The 20,974-nt window shown below is 33.8% G+C and overlaps 2 protein-coding genes across 3 annotated transcripts in view; one reads left to right on the top strand and one right to left on the bottom strand.

Moving 5' to 3' along the window:
* Positions 1-10,151, top strand: part of LOC129219352 (dnaJ homolog subfamily C member 4-like) — a 149,968-nt gene extending 139,817 nt beyond the window's left edge. The window contains exon 6 of the mRNA XM_054853722.1: positions 10,016-10,151. Coding sequence (XP_054709697.1) covers positions 10,016-10,049 — 34 coding nt within the window. The 3' untranslated portion in view covers positions 10,050-10,151. The remainder of the gene's footprint in view (positions 1-10,015) is intronic.
* LOC129219351 (esterase E4-like) overlaps positions 1-20,974 on the bottom strand; it is a 78,411-nt gene that overhangs the window by 43,405 nt on the left and 14,032 nt on the right. For both annotated transcript variants that reach the window (XM_054853719.1, XM_054853720.1), the window contains exons 4-9: positions 19,684-19,869; positions 18,650-18,843; positions 11,194-11,338; positions 9,371-9,546; positions 7,250-7,406; positions 1,560-1,695 (exon numbers count right to left, since the gene is read on the bottom strand). In XM_054853719.1, coding sequence (XP_054709694.1) covers positions 1,560-1,695; positions 7,250-7,406; positions 9,371-9,546; positions 11,194-11,338; positions 18,650-18,843; positions 19,684-19,869 — 994 coding nt within the window. The remainder of the gene's footprint in view (positions 1-1,559; positions 1,696-7,249; positions 7,407-9,370; positions 9,547-11,193; positions 11,339-18,649; positions 18,844-19,683; positions 19,870-20,974) is intronic.

Raw genomic sequence — 20,974 nt, 5'->3', positions numbered from 1 at the left:
CTTTTGAGACATTATTTTTACAAATTATGGATCACTAACACAAATGGAAAATTGATAGATTTTTTATTCGGGTCAAAAAATTAGAATAATCTACTCATTCAATGTGGATTTTTAAAAGTAGCCAAAATATTTGCATACCTGTTAACCCATGGTTTGTCACAAGTATGGAGCTTGGCACCCGGATAATTTTACGCTCTTTTAAAAGCCCTTTATTGCTCAAAATGGGTCGTGAAGGTGATAAATAGGAAAAAACGAAGTTACATATTGTATCATTTCTTAAAGTTAGAAAAAAACTATCCAACTCAATTAAAATGAACGTTTTACAAACTATGTTATGTAAGATTTTAAAGGAATGTAGAAGGACTGACTAACTAAAAAGTAACCGAAGTAAACGAGGTAGAAAAATTGAAACACCTGGTCAGAGACGAACCCAAATTAAAGTAAATCGTCCAAAATAATCGTTGAAAAATGCTTCTTAAGTACATAAGTGTTGGAAAGAATGTATAGCTATGTTGTCCACGCCAACTACACTTTGCGGTTGCATAAACTACAGTTTTAATTGCGGATCTACGAAGTAAGACCAAAGATTAACATGAATCAGAAACGTGCATGACTCTCTTGGAGCAAAGAGAAGCTCATACAGGGGCAACAAGGTTGGAAAAATATTATATTCAGTGATGAATCTTTTTTTGAAATATCTGTAAACAAAAAAGGTGTTCGGGTTTAATGTTTAAAAGAAAAGCGTATCAGAAATCTTGTATAAGAGGTTATCTCCAATTTGACACACCCGTTTTGGTTTGGGGTTGCATGAGGGCTGCTGGAATTGGAAAATTATGTATAACTTAAAATAAAACAATAAGTAACTTCCGCTATTTATCAATAATACTGCATGATACTTCATCTGAGGCAAAGCAGTTACAACTTTAGTGACACATTATATCTTTCTGCAAGATTCTACTCCATGTCATGTCTCTAAATCGACTCATAGATTTTAAACAGAAAGAGGAATATCGGTATTAAACTGGGCAAGCAAGTCTACCAATCTCAATACGATCAAGAATTTGTGATACCGTAATATCTAAAGAAAGCGGTTCAAAACCTGGTGCCAGCCAACGAAATTGAGCTCGTTTGCCGCATTAAAGGGGGTATGGAAACAGTGTCAGAAACGATTATTGTAAACAGGTGGTATAATCCGTGTGTGAAAGGATTAAAATATTTTGAATCCAACGAAAAATGACGCATTCTAGTAATGATATTTTGTTTTCTTTGAAAGTGTTTTTCCCCCTTTAATTTGGATATTCTAATTTTTTGACTCAATGTAAACTTTCATCACTATAAACTTTTGGATTATTCTGTCTAAGATTATTTTTAATTGAGTATATTTGAAATGAAATGCACACTTTAAGGTCTAAGAAAGGTGGCATGTTCATTTAAATACCTAATGTGCACTTATATTTGGTTAGAATAAACTTTTCTCCAAAAAAGAGAAGTATTCTGTTATTTTGAATTTGGATTGTAGTTCAACGACACTCACGGAGAACCAAATATCAGAAACTCACCCCGTTTTGATAAAGTTTCCCCAAATTCCACACATCGTTTTTATCATATCTTTTGACTGCCCATTGTTTTCCATCCCTGTCCATGGAGCAAAGGAAGTATTAAAAAGATATCTCACATCTTCCATGTGGGTAACACCTGTAAGTTGGAAATGAATTATTTAGATTTATCGTTCTTTCATAAATTCTCTATTAAATCTGAAATAAAAGCAAGTTAATAAGGTTGCTATAAAAATGACACTTAATTCTTAGTCATAGGTACGAAGTCAAGCACTAAGCTTAAGCACCATCCTCCCTTCTCCCTCTGGATGGTAAAAATTGAAAAACAAACCATTAAAAAGGAGGAGGGGCGCTCTTACTGATATTATTCAAGTGGATTATTGCTGGTGGTTCTTCTCTTAGTATTATAAAATTGAGTGTCAGTGATTAAATGTTGAATATAGTCATTTTTGAGGTAAAATTCATAAGCATATTGGTGTTTGAATTGTTTTCCATTCCATGTAATTAACTTTCTTACCTATGCTTATTTTTTCTGTTTTCTTTGGATTATTATTTTATTTAAGTTCATAAGTTCAAGTTGTTTTTCTGCGATACTAAAAAAAAAGAACGAACTGTCATTGAAAGTGTGTGAGCTCCATGTTTCTAGAAGTACTCAATAGAATAGTAGTACAGGCGTCCCTCGTATATAGCATGGTACTTCTACAACACGGTTTCAATATTATACGGTACCAAATTTGCGATTATTATAATATGGTTTCGATATTACACGAACGGTACAAAACTTTAATGTACACGGTTTCGATGTAACACGAATTTTAAAAGAAGGAATTTAATATTTGTTCAATACACTTAAAAAAAAGTATGATAACTACTGTCTAATAAGTTTTTATACTTTGTTTTTATGAAACTTCTACGAAAAATTGTCTGTCTTGGGCTCAAAAGTTTGGTTTCTCCGTATAACACTAACTTTTAACTTTTAAATAGGGTAGACCGGGGCACGTTGACGCAGTGCCTTTTTTTTCTAAACGATTTATAATCGGAGAGTCAACAGTCATAACAGATTGATGCTGATCTCCAGCACAAATTCTCACAAGTTTTTGAGCATCAGCTTAAGCTTCGGTTTAGCATGCGGATAGGAAAATCTGTTTTCTACCACGTTGAGTCAGTTTTATGTTGAACGTTTTGAAGCTTATTGTGTATAAATAATACTAAGTTAAGAAAGAACAAATATATAAAAATGAGCAGAATTTTATACTTTTTTGAGAATTGTACTTGTATGAACTAAAATGTTATTAATTTTTTGTTTCACGATAAAAATAAATCCAAATTTGGCAACGGGGCAAGTTTACGCATTGACATCGGAGCACCTTTACGCACGTTCTTACGGTGTCTTACATCTACACGTGCGCTGACGCTTTTTTCGCTCCGAACTGTCTCAAACCTTTTTAGTATTTTCGGGCTATTTGGTTTATAAAATCACCATTTATTTTATAATTGAGTTACAAATTAGTATGTTATAGGTAACAATCATACGCTGGTGTGCAAAAATTAAGGACGAGACGGTTTTTTCAATATAACTTTGTACAAAAGCTTTCCAAATCAACACATTTAATCCCGTAAGATCCCCAATACGTAAGGACATGTGTAATGTAAGCAACACTTACTAAAAGAGAAATCAGAGGGATAAAAAGAAGCTTTATTGAAAAAGTAGCATGGAGCGCAATGTGACTGAAGGCCGAAACATCCCTGTGATGGGTGTCCAGCAAGAAACATCCGGTCTTTAGTAGGGGATATGATCTCCCCCGACTGCTAGGCAGGTTTCACAGCGTCTGCCCATGCTGAGAATGAGGGTGTCAATGAGTTGTTGAGGCATTGCTGCCCATTCGTCTTGCAGCGCCAATCGAAGCTCCCGAATCGTTACTGGTGGTAAGGTACGAGCTGCCAAGCGTCTGCCTAGAAAATCCCATACATGCTCGATGGGATTGAGATCCTGAGATCGTGCTGGCCAATCCATACGTTCAATATCCTCACTCTCTAAGAGCTGTTCGGTAGCTACTGTGCGATGACATGGTGCATTGTCGTCCATGAAAAGGAACTGCAGACCCATAGCGCCTCTAAAAAGACGCACATATGGAAGAAGAATCTCGTTACAATAACGGGTCCCGTTGACTGAACCTGCGTCGAAGATGTGAAGGTCTATACGACTACCAAGCATGATGCCTCCCCAAACGAGAACACCGTGACGTCCAACCTGTCCCTTTCAATGATGTTCGAGGGATGATTGCGGCTTCCCCGTTCTCTCCAGATGAGTATGCGATGAAAATCGCTACTCAGACTGAATCTGCTCTCATCTGTAAAGAGTACTCGTTCCCATTCATTGTCTCTCCTATTCCGGTGTTCCCGGCACCACAGAGAACGCCTTCTCCGATGGGCAGGCGCTAGAGGTACACACCGTATAGGGCGTCGTGCAAACAGATCACCACCGTGCAGTCTTCTGGCCACGGTAAAACGCGATCTCGATCGTAAAGTCGCCTGTGTCGTGTATCTAGCGATTTCTCCCGCTGTCTGCCGCCTGTTTCTTCTGGCCTGTAAGACAATATACCGGTCATCTGCGGGTGTGGTTCATCGTGGACGACCACTACTGAACCCCCCGATAGCTGTTTCTGTAGTTTGAAATTGTCTCCAAAGTCGTGAAACGATTCTGTGAGTAATTCCGAACTCTGCAGCCACACTTGTCACGGCCTTCCTCCAACTTCCCAATGATTCGACCTCGGGTAAAAGCATCCAGATGTCGTCTAACAGATTGATTATTCGCCATTTCTCGCTGAGGCAGTAACTCGGTGTGATTTTAACTGCTATACGGCGTGCAATCTCTTTGCCAGAAATACTGATCTTACACCGACAACATGCTTTATACTACTCAGACACTCCCCCATTACGTCTGCTTGCATATCTGCGCATGTGCTACCGTACATCACCTTACTTAATCTCCTGATTGGTCTTTCTGTCCGCTCTGCCTCTTCGTTCAGCTGATATGCTAATTTTTCGACTTCGTCCTTAATTTTTGCACACCAATGTATAGTGCTGTCTTCATGTTCATTCAGCTTTTACTTAATACACTATATTCAGTCTGTAATAAATTTGCTTTGTTTTAACAATGGTAAGACATTACGTTCAAAACACTAACAGAACCACGTTTGGTGTCAATAAATATGCGTAAACGTGCCCCGTATCCGGGGCAAGTTTACGCAACCGACTTGGACTCAAAAATAATTTTTTTAACGGTTAAAAACACAAACGGAGCAACAACTAAATATATCAGTTTTGACTCCATTAACTGTTTTATAAAATAGCCATGTCTAAAACTTCCCAAGTTCAAACATAAAAATTAGAAAATTCATTGAAAAAAAATTTTCGTAAACGTCCCCGGTCTACCCTACATACTTGATTTTTCTCATCAGTGTTCTAAAAGCAAAAAAGGTGAATATTATTTTGTTTCCAATGCATTGTAAGAAAATAACATTAAGGATTGAACATAAGCTAAATTTAGCAAACGATAAATAAAAAATGTAGTCGTCACAAAATATGAAATAAAATAAATAGAGTGATTCTATTTATTTTATTTTAAATTTTGTTTTGTTGGTGTTGCCCAGACGAACTTGATTGCTACAGAAAAGCTCAGATTCTTTTTTTTATACAATGCGTTTTGTTCTTAGTACAGAAAGAAAAGCGGATTAAGTTTTTTCCTATTGTGCATAAGTTTTAGTTTGAAGTATGTAAAATAATCAATTTTTATCGTTTATAACAACTCTTATTTTTAAATCAGTGGGTCTTATGTTCTGGCTGCCAGTTTTCGTTTGTATATTCTATTGAGCCGAAGTTTTAGCTACTATAAAATTTGCACTTTATGACTCGGTTTCGATATAACACGGTACACATTCCTTGATTTACATTATTTAAAGGTCTCGTATAATACGGTTTCGATATAATACGGTACACATTGACATGATTTATGATATGTAGATGATTAAAAAATGAGTAAAAAGCATTTATAAAAAAAGTCTCGTATAACACGGTTTTGATACTACACGGAACGAATTAACCGTGTTATACGAGGGATACCCCTGTACTTTAAATGAACGTAGATAAAATTTTCGTAGATTATTTTGCACGTTTGATGAATGTTAAGTATTTTTAATTTTGTAAAACTAAGCGGCGAACGTGAAATTGAAAAATTGAGTTTATATATTACTCTTGGGCTGTCTTATTAATTGTTTGTTCTTCAATACCAGTACTTTTTGAAAGTTGGACTCGTATCACACTTGTTTCGTCGCGCCAGCTCTGAGATTGTTTTCAAACATGGAGATGGAGGCCATGATCCGCAATTTTTTTGATCAGTTTTACGATAAAAGCATAAAAGTGAACTGATGATTTCAAAAAGGACGCGCACAACCAATTAAATTCAACAGGACGTACACCCTTTCAGAAATTATTGATTCAAGCATTCGCACGCTAAATAACTTAAAGCCGGTACAAAGTAAATCAGTTTACTTTTGTTCATGCATTATAAGTGACCCTCTGCCGGCTCTGTGCATGGTGTTCATCAGGAAATACAATGGTACACCTACTAAGTTTTAAAAACTAAAATTAATATCAAAATAAGAGAGAAAAAGTTTTAGATTCACTATTCCGAATTTCAGATGCAAAATTATGTTATACTTGTAATTCTTTAAACTTTTACGTGCAGAGCACTTGGATTTTGGAACCCCCATCTTCTCATATGTATTGTAAATCCTTAGACTCTTCGTGCAGGGGTTGTTCTGAATCTCCGCCACGAGTTTCACCATGACTTAACAGTACCTTTTATGGTTTTTGATTTTCGAGGGAAATTTCTGTTGTATTCTTCATAAAAACCATTCTCCCCTCATAGGAGCACAAGATTTTTTCCTGTACATCTTTGCACTGAAAGTATATTTTCTTTTCTAAAAAAAGACGACGTAGTTGTAAACTTGTTGGAATTATTTACTAGATTACAATGTCCGTCTTGAAAAAGAAATGACTTATATATATATATATATATATATATATATATATATATATATATATATATATATATATATATATATATATATATATATATATATATATATATATATATATATATATATATATATATATATATATGCATGTATATGTGTGTATGTGTGTGTGTGTGTGTATTTTTAAAAAATAATTTAAAAAATACGAAGCAAACAACGCTGAGGTGTGCGATCGCTCAAAATTCGACAAGGGAAACCGGAAATCCATTTTAAAAAGCAGATTCGAATTATGGTGATCAACTACTTATTTTGTACGGTTGGCAACATCATGGTAGTCAAAATCACATTTTAGGAGTAAAATACGTCTAACGACTGCTTGTTTGAACCCTGATTTCAACCTATCCTCCATTTTGTACTAAATAAAACTAAAAAATGACCATGGAAGCTTTATTTATATCTATAACGAAACTTATATTAAAAGAAAAGAAAGTTTGTGGGAGGGATTTTTTTTTTGCCAGTGACGAAAAGTATGTAAATAAGGTATAAAAAAGTCATCGAATTCACGAGTGTTTTTCCCCCCTTTTGTCATGAAAAGTATGCAAATCGGTTTGACTTTCAAATATTGCATTAACTTAATGGCTTTAAAATAATTACCATAATTTTCGTGTCTATGTTTGGGTCCAAATATGTGTCCAAGTGTTTGATTCTCACTTTCATAATGAAAGACGTACATAAAAGTTTTCGATGTTCTCCGACTATGTAGTTTCAGAGTGCGATCTAAAGAGCTCTTATAGAGAAAGTCTGACATCAACTGAAAAAAGAAAAAAAAAAAATAAATAAGGAAATAAAAAAAAAAAGTCTCATATGTTTCTAAAATTTAGCAGAAAAAGTTGAATGTTTCGCAATAAAATGACACCAAAGTAAAGGCATTCAAATTTTTTACTTTAAGTTCCAACCCAACTTCAAATATATTTTTTAAAAATATTTTACAGTTCTTTGATATTCGGTTCATTTTTCTAAAGCGCCCTCCTTCCTCATATCTGCATTAAAATTCGAAATACCTTGAACTTTAATTTACCTTAGTATATGCATTGAGAAGAGATAAAATGGAGGGAGTGAAGACTTTCATTCACGAAACCAAGACCCCAAGTCGAATGATAGATTTTAAAGCAAAGCACTAGAAGAAATCAGGTTTCTTTCGCTTGTTTCACGCAAAAGGTGCCAACCATTTGTCGTTGTTGAATGACGTGACTTGGAGTCTTTGGATCAGCTTTTGCTAAGCCAATGATTGACTTGCTCCCTCCATTTTAATTACTGCTCTAAGGATATATGAGGCGCTGAGAGGCAAAGGGATGTAAGGGGACATTTTCAAGTTTTGAGTAAAACGCATTTAAAGATAAGGTCCTGGGTAGACTTTCATTGAAAAGATTTTCTAAATCATGTTGTATAACAGCACCTACTAAGGCTACTAGTACCATCTTTTGCTCCAAGACAAAGGAGAGGTTCACCTATCATGTGTGCTGGTTTTCTCCAAATTTTTAGTTTTGCCTCTTACATCCCTTTGCTTCTCACTGACTCATATATGCATGCATTTCTATGTTCTTTACATTATGGTAAAGAGAAACTTTTAATAAAGTTACGATTGTGAAATCAATTTCAAAAACCTTGTTGTTTCATAGGTTGATTCCTTGGTCACGTGTGGGATAACTTGAAATAAGTTTTCCTTATAATTTCATTTATACTTAAGTTACTAAGGGCTTTCAGTCAAAAGTTTGTTGACTCAGTGAAAGTACTTGACTCGTATTTTACGCTAAAAGTAATATTTTAGAAATGTAACAATCAAACGTTTTTTTCCTAAGAAACGACATACACGTGTGATCTCTCAGGCAAAAAAAGTTTGCTTATTACACGTTTTAAAAATGTAGTATAGATCTGTCACTTGCACGACAAAATGTCCGCTTTTTCGTGGAATGGCCCCATAGCAAAATCCAAAATACATTTATATAGTATTAGATCTTTGTCAAACGATTCTAAACGCAGTTAAACACTGAATCATAGAAACTGTTTGGTTAAATATACTTAATACTGTTTTCATATTTCAAATGAATGAAAACTAAACAAATTTGGATTTTCGAAACTCCTCCCAGAAAATGTTTCTGGCTGTGCCACTTGTGACGAGAATAAAGGTGTATCCCTTAGCCGCTCGTAATTACTTCGCTGTGGGATATCGAGTGTTTCTCACTTGTTGTTTTATGAAACCACTGATTTAGTGTCGTCAGATCGAACGGGGCAAATGGAGTAAGGAATACGCCCACTTCCGGACCTCTGTATAAATGTGAACATACTACTCTCCACCTCTAGCAAGTTGAGCTCCGCTGCCTGACCGATTCAACGATTCCATTAGTTGAAATAGGGGTGAGGAAAAACGGCTTGAGAATTTGCTGATTTAGTTGGCAGTGCCCATTAGGCGAACAATATTACTATTCAGGTAAGAATAAGCAAGCGGTACAGAATTTTCTCGCCAAAAAAAAAAAGGGTTACAATAGCCCAACCATGCCTAACAATGCCTCTTCTTACTGGTTGCATTCCCTTAAAAGAAATGGACTTGTTCAAGGCCATAGCTCAACTTGTCGGAGCTGGAGAGTATTAAGCTGAATAGAATTATATGTGTTTTCATGATGTGTCACTGGCCGATATATTAATGACATTATGCATTTCATTTAACAAAATCACATATCAACTTTAATTACAGAAAATATTTGCTTTTATACTTACGTTCACTATTTGGGGTTCAATTGAAGCGAAGGTTGGAATTAAGGATCCCCTAAAGTAGTGATACTTAGCAGCGACCGCTACTGCTTCAAGATTTGGTACGTCATGAAGATATGGTTGTAAAAAATGCATCACTATTTTATCCATATGCTGGTGTTTCAAAGAAGCGTCAAACGCATCTGCAAAAATCTAAATTGCAATTACTTAAACTGTACGTGATTTATTCATAAGTGTAGTTGAATAAGTGTTCACAGCTTAAAAAAAGAAACGTTTTTAATTAGGAGAGTAATTAATTGTGTGCGATTTTTAGAATTAAATGTGTTCCCGTTTTTCTCCAGTAAAAATGCCTTATATTCACACAAGTAGACAAATAAATAAATAAAATAAAATAAAAATTAAAAAAAAAAATAAGCATTGCTCATTAAAATTATTCATATCATATTTTTCGGTTCCCTTTAAACGACAATAGCGTAAAAAAAAAAAAAAAAAAAATCTCGTAAAAATTGGAAAGAAAAATAAATGTATTTATTGCCATCTGCAATCAAGATATTCTGTGAAAATAAAAAAAATTCTGGTGGTACTTGAAACTCAAAAACAGCTAACGATAAATAGCTTTGAAAAAGACTAAAGTTTACTTTTATCTTACAGAGGAGTGGTAATGGATGATACTAATGAAAATTAAGGGAAAACAGAAAAATGTGTGTTTATTTCAAACGAGCAAAAAGTGCAAGAAGAATGGTATAATTCATCTTTCGTTCTGTATTCCCAACCCTCTAAGATGCACTTAATAAAATTTTTATCTTTTGAAAGTTTTGAATGCATTAATTCTTTCTTCATGACAGAAAAAAAATGTGAATACCCTTTTTTTATTGTCTTGGCTAATACACTAATATATGCATAATTACACAATAGTAGGCATTGTATCACAATGGGTGATGTTTTTTTCTAACTACTTTCCGTTCTGTGAAAATATGTTACTTGCATTTAGATGAAACAAAGATTGAATTAAAAAAAAAAAAAGAAAATAAATTGAACTGCTATCAAATGCAATTAGATAGTCAAAATAGCGTTTTGAAAATTACGAGATATTCATTTACTGTAGGGTATTCATTCACTGGTCGGTCTATCCCAGAAAAATTCTGAAATATTAATGGTCTGTTAATTCTGAAAAGAAAAGAAAAAAAAACACTTTCCTGCGTGTGCATTTTGTAATTCTTAAATAAATGTAGTGAATTTCTAGTGACTGCTATAAAATTTTTTCAGAAAAATGAGAAATTTTGAAAATTTGATTAATTTTTAATTAACAAAAGTATACTAACAATTTTTCAACCTCAACCCCAGTTTTCTGATGCAGAGTAAAGAATTTCCTGCATACTTGCTGTCTGTTAAGGCCCGGAAAAAAAAAACAATTTGTTTAAAATTGTGAAGAATTAAAATAATAAAAGATAAGCTAACAGTTTAACTGAATGCAACAGGAGTTAATAGACTGCATTTGCAAAAATATAGAAACATAAAAACGTTATTTATAGACACTTTTTGTAATTGTAAGTTGGTTTGGCAGTGTAAATATTGTGCTAAGTATTTACTTTAAATATTTGAGCTTGAAAATTCTAGCTTTGAAACTTATGAGTTTCAGGCGAAGGGAGCGTATATATATATATATATATATATATATATATATATATATATATATATATATATATATATATATATATATATATATATATATATATATATATATTTTTTTTTTTTTTTTCTAACTTACAGATTCATTGAAGAATATTGCAAAGATTAATGTGCAGAAAAGTTGTTTCTGAAATACTTACGTGCTACTTCCACCGATGATTCATCTTCCGTAACTCCAGCCATGTAGTTAACAATGTTCCAATTGCTTGAAGAATACAGCTTTTCAGGATGGTCCATTAAAAACGGATTTTCCGCTTCAGTATTTATTGTTGGTAGGAATGAAACCTAAAAAATTGTAATTTATTTGGAGTTTTTAAGAAAGCAGTAAGCGTGTAATTTCTTAATTATTTTAAGACCTTTATTCTTTGGAGCAACAACAGCCAATGCCAAAAAATATCAGTTTCACAAAAAGTGGCCAAAATTTTTAGTTATTTTCTGGTTCTATCCAACATACTAGGGCTCGACCGCTGGCATTTTTTGGCTGATGGGCTGATGCCGATTGTTGGCCAATTGTTCAAAGATGGCCGATTGTTTTCTCCAAATGGCCGATGACCGATTGCCGATGCCGATAGCCGATGGTCAAAAAAAAAAAAAAAAAAAAGAAGGAAAGAAAAAATAAATAAATAAAACGGAAATAAATTACTAAGGTTGTCAGGGATTTGAAGGATCATTTATTTATTTCACTTTACTTCCTTTCTACGAATAGGGAGTTGCAATCACAAAAAAAAAAAAAAAAAAAAAAATCAAACTTCAACCTAAATTTCTATTTTACGATCACCCAATTTAAAGCCACAAGTTTTTTCAACACATCTGTACGTGCATATGTACCTATGAACATATGGGTGATTCTCCAAAATCCTAACAATATTATGTCCCAGTAGCCTAACACAAAAATTGCTCAACTCAGAAAGTGTTTTCATTTTTTTAATAGTTAGAAATAACCTATCTATTGTTATTTTACTCTTATTAAAATAATAACTTATTTATTCAGTAAGTTACTGCCCTATAGCCAGGGCTAAAGCAGAAATACATGAAATACACCGCCAGCTCAGTCAATTCCAGCCGAGGACTGCAGTTTCTTGCTTATTAGCACTCGTCAGCCCGGCAGAAGAGTGAATGAGCTGGAGGTGGAAAACCTCTTAAGGAAGCCTAGAGTGCCAAACAAACTGGTAGCTAATACAGAATTAGCACTGACCAGACGAGTGATCGAAACACTCGTCGGTTTTCGGTCACTCGTCTGGTCAGTGCTAGGTCTGGAAGTTACCAAAAACCACCAGTAATTGGCACCTGATACCCCAGTGTATGATACCTTGTGATCCAGTGATTGGAACTTGTTAATAGAACTGAAAATTCACTTTACTTCTCACTTTTAGATTACATACAAATTTTATCATCATAAGAAACATAATTAATGTTAATTTAAAGTAGGCAATTTTACATTAATTAATGTTAAATCACACATGTCGTTAAAAAAGTATTTTAGAGAAATAAAAATAAATTTGCAGTGTTACATGCAAAAAAAATGTCAAGATTATTACTGTTTCATCTGTCGGTATGCAGTTTTGATTTTACAAAAAAAAAAAAAAAAAAAAACTGTTTCCACAGTAAGAGGAACATTAACCAGTGATGTTCCCATCTATTTTTCTAAGGATATACTCCCAGTAATCCATTATGCACAATAAATTTGCGATTATATACGTAATATGTCATTATATGAAAATTTTTGAAACTTGAGTGTATACGCTATGTGTCTAAAATATATTTGAGAGTATAATGCGTATATGGAGTATACCCTATGGGAACACCACTGACATTAACCCGATGATTTTAAGGGAAGGGATAATAAAAAATGAAGCGATTCTCTGCAGTCGCAATAGCTTACTGTGATGGCAAAACATAGGTAATAGTTTTTTATTGTTTCTCTTAAAATTTTCAATTCAATAGTAGAAGCCATATAATATTGTTGCTCCAAAGGTACCAGAAATCAAACTAGTGACACACTGTGCAACACATTAGTGAATATAGGTACATGTGCCAATTACTGGGGACTAACGCAAAATTGAAGCACCACTAAATGGCATCCATCATTACTTCAAAAATCCAAAAAGGAGCAAAAATATACTTCTACCCACTTAAAGTAACACCTTGCAACTAAACAAAACTTTTGACAACCAAAATTTAAAATATATTTTAAGTCAGATTTTAATGGATTAATGCGCATGCTTCCCTTAAGCCAGAAAAGAAGCTTTTGCAACAAAAATGGCTGATTTGACACAAGCCACAATTGTTTCTCTTTCCTTTGCACTGCTACCACTTAGTAGCATGAATTGAAGTTATAATCTTTAAAGTAAATGTGCATTCAGTTGATTCTACTTTTAAAAGAATGGACATGCATCTTATTTTAGGACATTTTTGTTGGAAGTGCCAATCACTGGTGACCTGCCAATTTCTCGAGGTGTTACCCTAGGTCTTTTAGAACACCCGATTGAAAGCAAAAAGGGAAGTGCACAACTTGAACGTGCGCTGGTCCCACGAAATGTTAACCTTCTACAGTTTACGATTTTTGAGTTATGACTTATGAGAGATACTTGCACATCCAGCCGAAAAAAAATAATAAATAAATAAAATAATTAACTTGTTTGTACCTGAATGCAGTAATAGTTAACTTTTTTGTACCTGAATGCAGTATTAAACATTCTTTCAGGGGTGATTAAAATAGAAATTCATACTGAAATGTAAGTAAAAAAAAATATGTGACTTACTTTACTTTGTATTAAAAAGTAAAACAGCAAAGGTCCTTTTTTTTCGAAAACATCGGCCAAATCCATCGGCTTTTCGATGTTTTTTAAGGCAGATGGACCGTTGTTTCCTCCAAATTAGCATCAGCCGCCGATGCCGATGTCGATGGCTAAATTGTTGAACCATCGGCGCCGATTCATCGGTCGAGTCCTAATTTATACCCTAGTGAAAGACACTTCAAGGGTCTCATGCTACATTAGGAATGTAGGTCCAGCACTTGTGATGATTTTTGAGATTAAGTAATGGATAAGTGAAAACTGTACAACATAAAGAAGATATTCTGAGAGCTACCAAACAATTGTATAGGTGTCATCATAGTTTGAGAATGAAAATGGGAAAATGGTTGTTCTGTAAAGTTGAGTGGTGTTACATTTTCCTGTCCTGCAGATTTATAAATGTGAAGCTGTTGGTTTCAATTTTTTTCTTTTCTTTTTGTGGAATGTTACGAAAAAGGCATAGTTATGGATTTCACATTCTCTGCTATTTTGTTTGTGCTAATTAGGTGTTTCCATTCACCTCATACATGATGAATTCTGAAGTAAATGGAAACAACTAAGAGTGTCTCTTCTCCTATTTTTTGGAAGATTAAGTTTTGATGTAAATTACACTTTTGTGTGTATTTTACTTAAATTTTGCATATTTTTTTTTTGTTTGATTTTTCTTTTTAAATGGCATCAGATAACATTTGAAGGATTCAAAGTGTCGCATGTGACCTATGGGCCGCAGATTGAATATCAAGGGTGTAAAATTTCATAAACTTTTAAATTGATTGTGTAATGCTGTGATTATCTACCTACATCAAACAAACGTCATTTGGGAAATAAATCAGTTTCGATTTACCCATAGTCTTTACGGTAAATGTAAACATGCTGGAGTAAATGTAAACAGGATGGTATTTACTAGCGAACAGTCACAAAGTCAAATTTTTCATACCCAGTTACTCTCAGATTTTACCCCATTAGACTCTACATATAACTTAAAATTCATTTCAATTTATTCGTGAGTTAAAAGTGACATTGGTTGTTGATGCTCAAAACAAAAATAGTTTAACTGTTGGAAATATAAATCATAATTTAGGACATTGGTAAGTGTTATTACTCTAATTCAATACTAGATCACATTAACAACTGTCGCATTGCAAAGTTTATTACTTCGTGGTCAGATCTCTGTCGTAAATTGCATGTGGTCAAAATCTGACATTGGTTGTTGTTGGTCTGAGGGACACATCAATTACTCTGCTAATACTTCCGAAATAATTTAGATTTATAGTAAACTAGTCACCCTACTGTCGTAAAGACATTAGGAAACGCAGTCATGTTAGAAATACGGTTATAATTTGAAATTTTCACATAATCTTTTTACGTATAATATCATTTCCGATCAAATGTAACTATACTCCTATGCGGAATACTTGACAAAACAAAATAATTTAGATTGTCGATTTTGAAACTGTAAAGATTTTAATGATTCCTGTCCGAATATTTGAAGTACTTTAACTTTAGAACATTCAAAAACCCAGTGGTACAAACAATGCCACATTTATCTAATCTATCAGTAAAACTGACTTTAGACTCTGAGCAACAGTATTAAAAATTCCATTTTGTTCCATTTTTTCTGCTATCGTCGCCAGTCTAAAGCCAGTATAATATTTTTTTTTTCCTTATTACGACTGTTTTTTTTTTTTTTTTGTCGAATACATCTACAATTTAGAAATATTTGTTAAATCTCTCTGACTCAGGTTAAAATTGAAATCACTGGATACGTCACCAAATGTGCATCTTTGAGCATGAATCACAATGCTCTACAATTGTGTAATCTAAGGTTTTCTGCTCTGAAATGCATTTTTATGTATATCTACCAGTAAAATATACATAAATACATACTCAAAACAAAATTATGCATACATATACCCACAAATGGAAGATTTGAAAGGTTTACAGCTTGCTGACTTTTTATCGCAAAAATTGAAGAAAAGTTTGAGTTAACAAGGTAAGTAGGGTCTGGTGGGAGAAAGTGGTCAATGGGGTAAAGTGGTCATACGTCAAATAAATGGCTATAGCTTGGAAATAAATGTTCGAATGAATGTGGAAATTTTATTTTACGATAGGGCAGTTAAAAACTACAGTTTGAATACAAAATTTCACAATTGGCAAAATTTTATTTGGTAAAGTAAAATATTTTGTGTGAATATGAAAAATTTCAAAATCTGAACACCTCTTTTAACTTTCTTGGAAAATTTTGTTTGTTAGAATTATGAACAGATTGACTGCACAGGAAGCTTTCTACATGTCTCAAGAACTCTTACTCATTAGCAGTTACCTGAATCTATTTTGGTTAATTTTTTAGAACAATTTAAGTAAGATGGGGTAAAGTGGTCATAATATTAGGCTTAACGAATATTGTCCTTTTAGCGTCACTTAAACTTTAAGTATGAGGCAGACATAAATGAAATATTAATTTCACTTAATATGTATTGCTTTTACAGTAAACAGGGTTAAATATACGAGTATATGCGTATGCATACTCATATACTCGTGTAGGCACGTATATATACGTATTAACATAAATGCACCAATAAACGCGTAGTATATGGGTAACTGCAAGTATTTTTTGTCTATAAAGATATACATTCGACTATCGATACACGTATATACCCGCTTATACTCGTACATATACGAACACTTATATACTCAGGTAGACACGTATATACGCGTACGTACTCGAAACTCGAGCAGACACTTACACACAAGCACATGATATACATGTATATAGTGTGAGTTTAAACTCTTGGGCAAATTCTTAAAAGATGTAAGAGGGGAGTAGAAGAAGAAAGAATCATAAGAAACATATATTCACAAACACAACGTTGACGTGCTACATGCACGCAAAATCAGAATCTAAAGGATGCAAAACAGGTCACAAATTTATTACACAAAGACAATTTTACACAACATTTTAGGTCTTAAGAAAGTGTTAAAGTGATTGATGAAATTTGTGGCCGGCTGTTGTAATACATGCGTCGCAATCTAAAAGCACTCTCTGTTGCAATAATGAGACTTTTGAAAAACTTTCAACAGTCGCTGTGCCTTTGTTGCGATGCGTGTATTAGAGCTACTACAGGCCGTAACTTTAATATCTACTCTAAATAATTCTTAAAAACTAAAATGTTGGTTAAAATCATCTTTTTTTCCCCCAATGGGGCTGTATAAGAGTCCTACCTGAAGAGGCGTCTGGGCCATAACCAGACCTAGTGCGCTCCCCTACAATGCATCAGTCTTTTATGTGTCACCATTAAGGCGCTGATGTATGACACAGTTTTTTGACGCCCAGTTTCCACCAGGGGGAGGCACTTGGGCTCTCTTTGATGCGAAATTGCAGTAGGAATTTGATTTTTGCCTAAGAAATTCTAATCAAAACGAATACCATAAAGATCTTTTACATGCCGCATAATCATACGACATGGGCGCTGATGAGTTTCTGCATCTCGAAAATCCACCGACCGGCATCCCCAGGTCAGAACCCGATTCCACAGACGTACAAGGCCAGCGCCTAACCATCACGCCACCAGCTGGTCAGGTAAAATCATCTTTGTGTAACAAATTTGTGACCTGTTTTGCATCCATCAGTTTCTGGCTTAGTGTGCATGTAGCGCGTCAGCGAGCATAAGTTCATTATGATTCTTTGCTTCGTATCCTCCCTTCTCACACCCCTTTGATCTTTGCCCCAGAGCTTGGATCCCCTCTGTAAGCATACATGTGTATTAGGGAATATACTCGTGTATACATACATGTACTGATATACACGTAAATGTACGTATATACGTCTATACTGGTACATAATCGTGTTTACACGTAAACATACGTGTATACTCGTTGCTTCCATATGTATGTACGTGAGTAGGCATGTACAAACACGCACTGGATGTATCCTCGAAATAACTCGTGTATACCCGTATATGTATGTATGTATACCTATATATGCGTATATATGTCTACTATGCACGCATATACTCAGATATGCATGTATATACTCGAGATACAAGTGCATACACGCATATGATGGTCGCTTATACGCGTGTATACTGAAGGTAATCACGTATACATTCTTATGTATACCCGCATATACTCGTGCATATACTTGTAACTATAAAAATAACCGAAATATACAAATATTACGGTTATTTGTAACGGTTTTGCATCTATTTTTAACTATGACCACTTTACCCCATGCTATGACCACTTTCCCCCACCCCATGGGGTAAAGTGGTTATAAATACATAGGGAAATGAAACTGTTATAAAACTACTTAAATCAATATTTTTTTCCCTGAAATTCTATATATTGTGTTCTTTAATAATGCAATGTAAAATAACAACAAAAAAAGTTTAAGTGTCTAAAGAATTTATTTTACTTAATATCCACTTTTTTTTTTTAAGTTGAAAATCTACGATTTTATGACCACTTTACCCCACCAGACCCTACTAAACGAAAAACATTGATGCTTTCAAAGCAAAAATTGGAGCAAAGAGGTTGAAATGACTTTAACTTTTATTTTTATCACACAACATAATCAAATAAATAAGTAAAAGTATATAAATAAATAAATTTATCTCGAAATGTAAAACTTTGTTATAATCATCAAATGTACTTTAAAACGCTGACTTTACGTTCAGTTATTTTATTACATGAAGGATAAAACTTCAAGGAATAATCTTTCATAGTCGTTCTTGAAATGCTACACGGTTATTATGTGGAGAAGCTTAAAATAGCTTGAATTGAAAAAGAAATATCAGCTTACTTCCTTTAACCGGTTTTGTATTTTCAGTAGATCTCTCCAGGATCGTCTTTTTAAACAATGTAACAAACCGTTAGTGGAATTGTATTGGCATTTTAATCCGTTTGCTGCTCTGTTCAGGGCTGAAACTGGATCTTTGTTTTGAAGCCACGGATCAAGAGCAGTGCCGCTTCCCGAAATAGCTGTTTTGAAGTAACCTTAAACATGGAAAAAATATAATAAAGAAAACGAAAAAAAAAAACGACTTATAAATGAATAAAATATCAGTTTTTATTGTACAAGGAGAGACAAAAAGATAGACAAGAAGTATGCGATTTGTAAAAGTATTTAAAAATTTAATTTATTTATTATCCACATAAGTTGAAAACTTTTCTTTTATGACCACCTTACCCCACCAAACCCTACATCCTAAAATTTCTTTTACAGAATGTAACCAAATTTTTTAAACACTGCACACGATTTACACGAAACGACTATCTCGGATTTTTCTTCGGAACGACTTTTTCATGTTTGCTTTTTGTAACTTAGCTTCATCCAGTTTTTAATTCTAATCATAATTATTTATTGGATTTTTAAAAGATCCCGGGTATTTTCAGTCATTTCCTCTTGATATTTATACAGCGAACGCGAACTTAAGCAAAAAAAAAAAAAAAAGAAAGAAAAATCCTCCTGAAACTTAAACTTTCACGGTGGGGGTTAACGGTGGAAATTTAAAGCACAAAGAGGAAGGGGAAGAGAAAAGATTTCTAGTATAATGCTACAGGTATTATTATTAAACAACTTAAATACTTAATAATAATTACACAGTAAAGCATTGGGTTGATTTCAACCGGTGAAAGGAACTTTGGCTTAATTGAAATTCTGCACTGGCAAGAAGCAGTTTTAGAGATAATTGCTCTTTAGGTTCAAGAAAGGCAAACCACTGCGTTCTTATTCAGATAAAAACTAAATGAAATCAACAAGTCTTTTTTTTTAAGTCTTGAATAATCAGGGCAACTACGACGAGCTATGCAATTGGAAAAATGTCTTTTCCCTACCTTTAGATTGGGGAGAAAGAATATGCAGTCCAACAGAAGATCCACCAGCATCATGTCCAGCGCAAGTCACTCGCTCGGGATCTCCTCCAAAGGATCTGATGTTTTCCGATACCCATGAAAGAGCGGCACGCTGATCCCATAATCCATAGTTACCCTCCAATACTGAGTCTTGGGCACTCAAGAAACCTTTAATCCGAATAATGATAATAATAATAATGATTATTATTATTATATTGTAAAAGCAGCAGTGGCGCAGCGAGTTGGGGGGGGGGGGGGTCGGGGTGAAAACACCCCCCTGAGCCATTGGTTTTAACATAAATGCAAATTCTAATACAGTAGTTTATGCATCTGAAAGGATTGTTTTGATCAAAAAAATCCCCTTCAGAAGGTGTTTTTGATCAAAAAACCCCCTACAGAAGGTATTCCAGGCTGTGCTAGTAAAAAGCAGCAACAATAATTTTAATAATGATAATACTTATTATTATTATTATATTACTACTACTATAAAACAATAGCACAGTAATAGGAATGATAATAATGAAAATTGCAATAATACAACACTACTTCTTTTATCAGGACAAACGATGACCAAATGCAATCGGGATAGTAAGAAATTCGGATAATTCGGGCAGTTTGTATAGTTAGCAAACAAAATTCTTTCATTAGAAAGTTACCATTTATTACAGTAAAATCTATGTTTTGTAACAATCTTATGTTAAATTGTTTACAGGGTATTAAAAACATACAAATAATTTTCCAACAAAGAATTGGTCCAATGTCTTCCGTTTGAAACGTGAGTAACGGTTGATTTTAACAAGGGCAAGGAAAGCGTTAATTACATTTTTAACCGACGAAAAAACGGAGGAGGTTCTCAATTCGACACGTATATTTTTTTTTTTTAATGTATGACCACGCATAACTTTTTACAGAACAGTCTGATTTTGATAATTCTTTTTTTATTGGAAAGGGTATACCCCGAAGGTGGTCCCATAAAAATTTTGAAAAAAAAATCCTACCCTAAGGGTGGGAAAAGGGGGTTGATTTGTTGTTCACTCACAGATTTTTAATGTATGACCACACATAACTTTTTACAAAATAGTCCGATTTTGATAATTCTTTTTTTATTGGAAAGGTTATACCTTGAAGTTTGTCTCATATAAATTTGGAGAAAAAATTCCTACCCTAAGGGTGGGAAAAGGGGGAGATTTGTTGTTCACTCACAGATTTTTTTTATATATGACCCCACATAACTTTTTACAGAACAGATTACCGATTTAGAATATTGTTTTTT

This window comes from Uloborus diversus, chromosome 3 (assembly GCF_026930045.1).
Source record: "Uloborus diversus isolate 005 chromosome 3, Udiv.v.3.1, whole genome shotgun sequence".
NCBI classification, from domain to species: Eukaryota; Metazoa; Arthropoda; class Arachnida; order Araneae; family Uloboridae; genus Uloborus; species Uloborus diversus.
Note: the sequence above shows the minus strand (reverse complement) of the source record. Positions and strands in the feature narration are given on the sequence as shown.